This window comes from Morus notabilis, unplaced genomic scaffold (genome assembly GCF_000414095.1).
Source record: "Morus notabilis unplaced genomic scaffold, ASM41409v2 C11445657, whole genome shotgun sequence".
Taxonomy (NCBI): domain Eukaryota; kingdom Viridiplantae; phylum Streptophyta; class Magnoliopsida; order Rosales; family Moraceae; genus Morus; species Morus notabilis.
This window is the reverse complement of record NW_010387420.1, coordinates 47-1,921: the sequence shown is the minus strand read 5'-3', so window position 1 is coordinate 1,921 and position 1,875 is coordinate 47. Positions and strand designations below refer to the sequence as shown.

Genomic DNA, 1,875 nt, shown 5'->3' with positions numbered 1-1,875 from the left:
TTTTTTTTTTTTTAATTTCTTTGTGTTTGGTAGCAGCTTGTCAATAGCTGCTGCATGAAGTAGTAATGTTATTATTGCAGGTTAATACTTGCCAAGGATCCTGAGTCGGAACACGGTTTGATTCTCATGGGTCAAGCTCTATTGCAGAAAGGACTGCTTGCGGAGGCCATTAAATACCTGGAGCGTGCCATTTCTAAGGTATGAAACTCTGAACGCATATTTGCCTCATGTCGTCTTCACATGTCAAGCTTGCTCTGCATTACGTATCATTGTCTTTGAGAGTAAAAATCACTTTCATCTCTCTGTTACCATAAGAGTTATGGATATGTACGTACACATCTACTTGCTTTTTGAGTAATTTATTTATTAGGATTGGCTCTTGTGCCCTCCTTTTGCTTCTTTTTGAGATTCAGCTCAGAATAGCTCTTTCTTAGTTTATCTCTTTGTTTATTCATTGATCTGAATCTGCTCTCTTGATCATCAGCTCTTGGTTGATGGGTTTCCTACAGAAGTGGAGACCCTTGGTCATTTAATTATTGCATCTCAATGGGCGGGTGCTGCCTATAGTCAGCAGGTGCGCGCACTTTTATAACTTTATATAAAACAGGAGTTAAAGATATTACTTATACTAATGTATACAAATATGGTAGACTTCATTGCTTGGTCTTCTCTTGTACTGTGTATGAGATAGGGAAAAATTGAAGAAGGATTGGTACACTTGGAGAGAGTAGGAAAATTGAAAGAACCAGATGATCCAAAGGTCAAAGGCCATTATTTCGACACATTGCTATTGCTTTCAAGGTATTAAGTGGTGTTATAAGTTAAAGAACGTGTACACCATACTTGATTATTTGCGGTCCTTATTTCCCATGTCTTAAGTTGACGAATTTGCTTTTTCAGTGCTTTATACAATGTAGGTCGCAGGGAAGAAGCTTCAGAGTATCTCCGGTTACTAGTTGCTCATAATCCTGCTTACAGTAAATACTTGGAGCAATGTGAAAATGACGATGATTCTTTTGTCAGCGACCTTGCCAACAGTAGGCGGCGAGATTATTAATGATGCGCTAAACAACTCAAAATTCTTCTTCTTCTTCTTGTTTTTTTTTTCCCCCTTCTTAAATTCCATTTTTACCAGGCATAATAAGCTTGATATTGTGTACCAGAAAACAAAACGATAGAGAAAAATGAAGGGTTGCTATGTGCTTGTTTAAATTAGCAACTCAAAACAATAAAATATGAGAAATTGGTTTTTGCAGTTATACTAGGTTTTATTTATTTATTTATTTATTTATTTATTTTATTTTCTCATAGAGCAGCAAGAGTTCCACAATACACATATACACACATGGAATCCTTCCTTTGCGTGAGTGAGGAAGGGGAGTAGAGAGAGAGAAGGAAGTTGTACATTTTATGTTTTGAGCATCCTCTCTAATTTTGCCTTGTTCAGTAGTATCATCACGTAAAGCCAATCATAAATGTCACTCAAGAACTTCAGATATTTGAATCTCCAGGAGTCGCTGAATATCAAAGTCCCGATAACAACCCAGATTCCAACAGCGTATCCAAGCCCCGTGCTAAAATAAAATCCTTGAGTTATAAAACTATCTTCTTCATCTCCTTGTTCATTGCGAGTAGAGCCTTCTGGTTCTGGAGCCTCGCACTCCTCGAGTGGAAACCCACAAAGTCCAGGATTCCCAGCATAAAAAGCAGCATCTAATCCCAGTTGAGTGCCTTTTGGAATCCTTCCCGTCAAGTTGTTGTTTGACAAGTTCAACAGAGCGAGAAAATCGATCTGAGAAAGGCTCGGAGGAATTTGACCGTACAACCGGTTTCTTGACAAATCCAGGGTAGTCAACTCTTTTAAGTCACCGATGT

General features: G+C 38.2%; 1 protein-coding gene across 1 annotated transcript; it reads left to right on the top strand.

Moving 5' to 3' along the window:
- Positions 1-66: 66 nt before the first annotated feature.
- Positions 67-1,259, top strand: LOC21383885 (ALBINO3-like protein 2, chloroplastic). The gene is made up of 4 exons (XM_010114889.2): positions 67-198; positions 485-574; positions 692-801; positions 901-1,259. The coding sequence occupies exons 1-4, from the start codon at positions 127-129 to the stop codon at positions 1,055-1,057; spliced, it is 429 nt and encodes a 142-aa protein (XP_010113191.1). The 5' UTR covers positions 67-126; the 3' UTR covers positions 1,058-1,259.
- Positions 1,260-1,875: the final 616 nt, after the last annotated feature.

What these genes read in the sequence shown, in the direction of transcription:
- LOC21383885 (XM_010114889.2), top strand. Translation starts at nt 127, where the DNA reads ATGGGTCAAGCTCTATTGCAGAAAGGACTGCTTGCGGAGGCCATTAAA. An exon ending in TGGAGCGTGCCATTTCTAAG is followed by an intron (nt 199 to 484) that starts GTATGAAACTCT and finishes CTTGATCATCAG; the next exon opens with CTCTTGGTTGATGGGTTTCC. An exon ending in GTGCTGCCTATAGTCAGCAG is followed by an intron (nt 575 to 691) that starts GTGCGCGCACTT and finishes TGTATGAGATAG; the next exon opens with GGAAAAATTGAAGAAGGATT.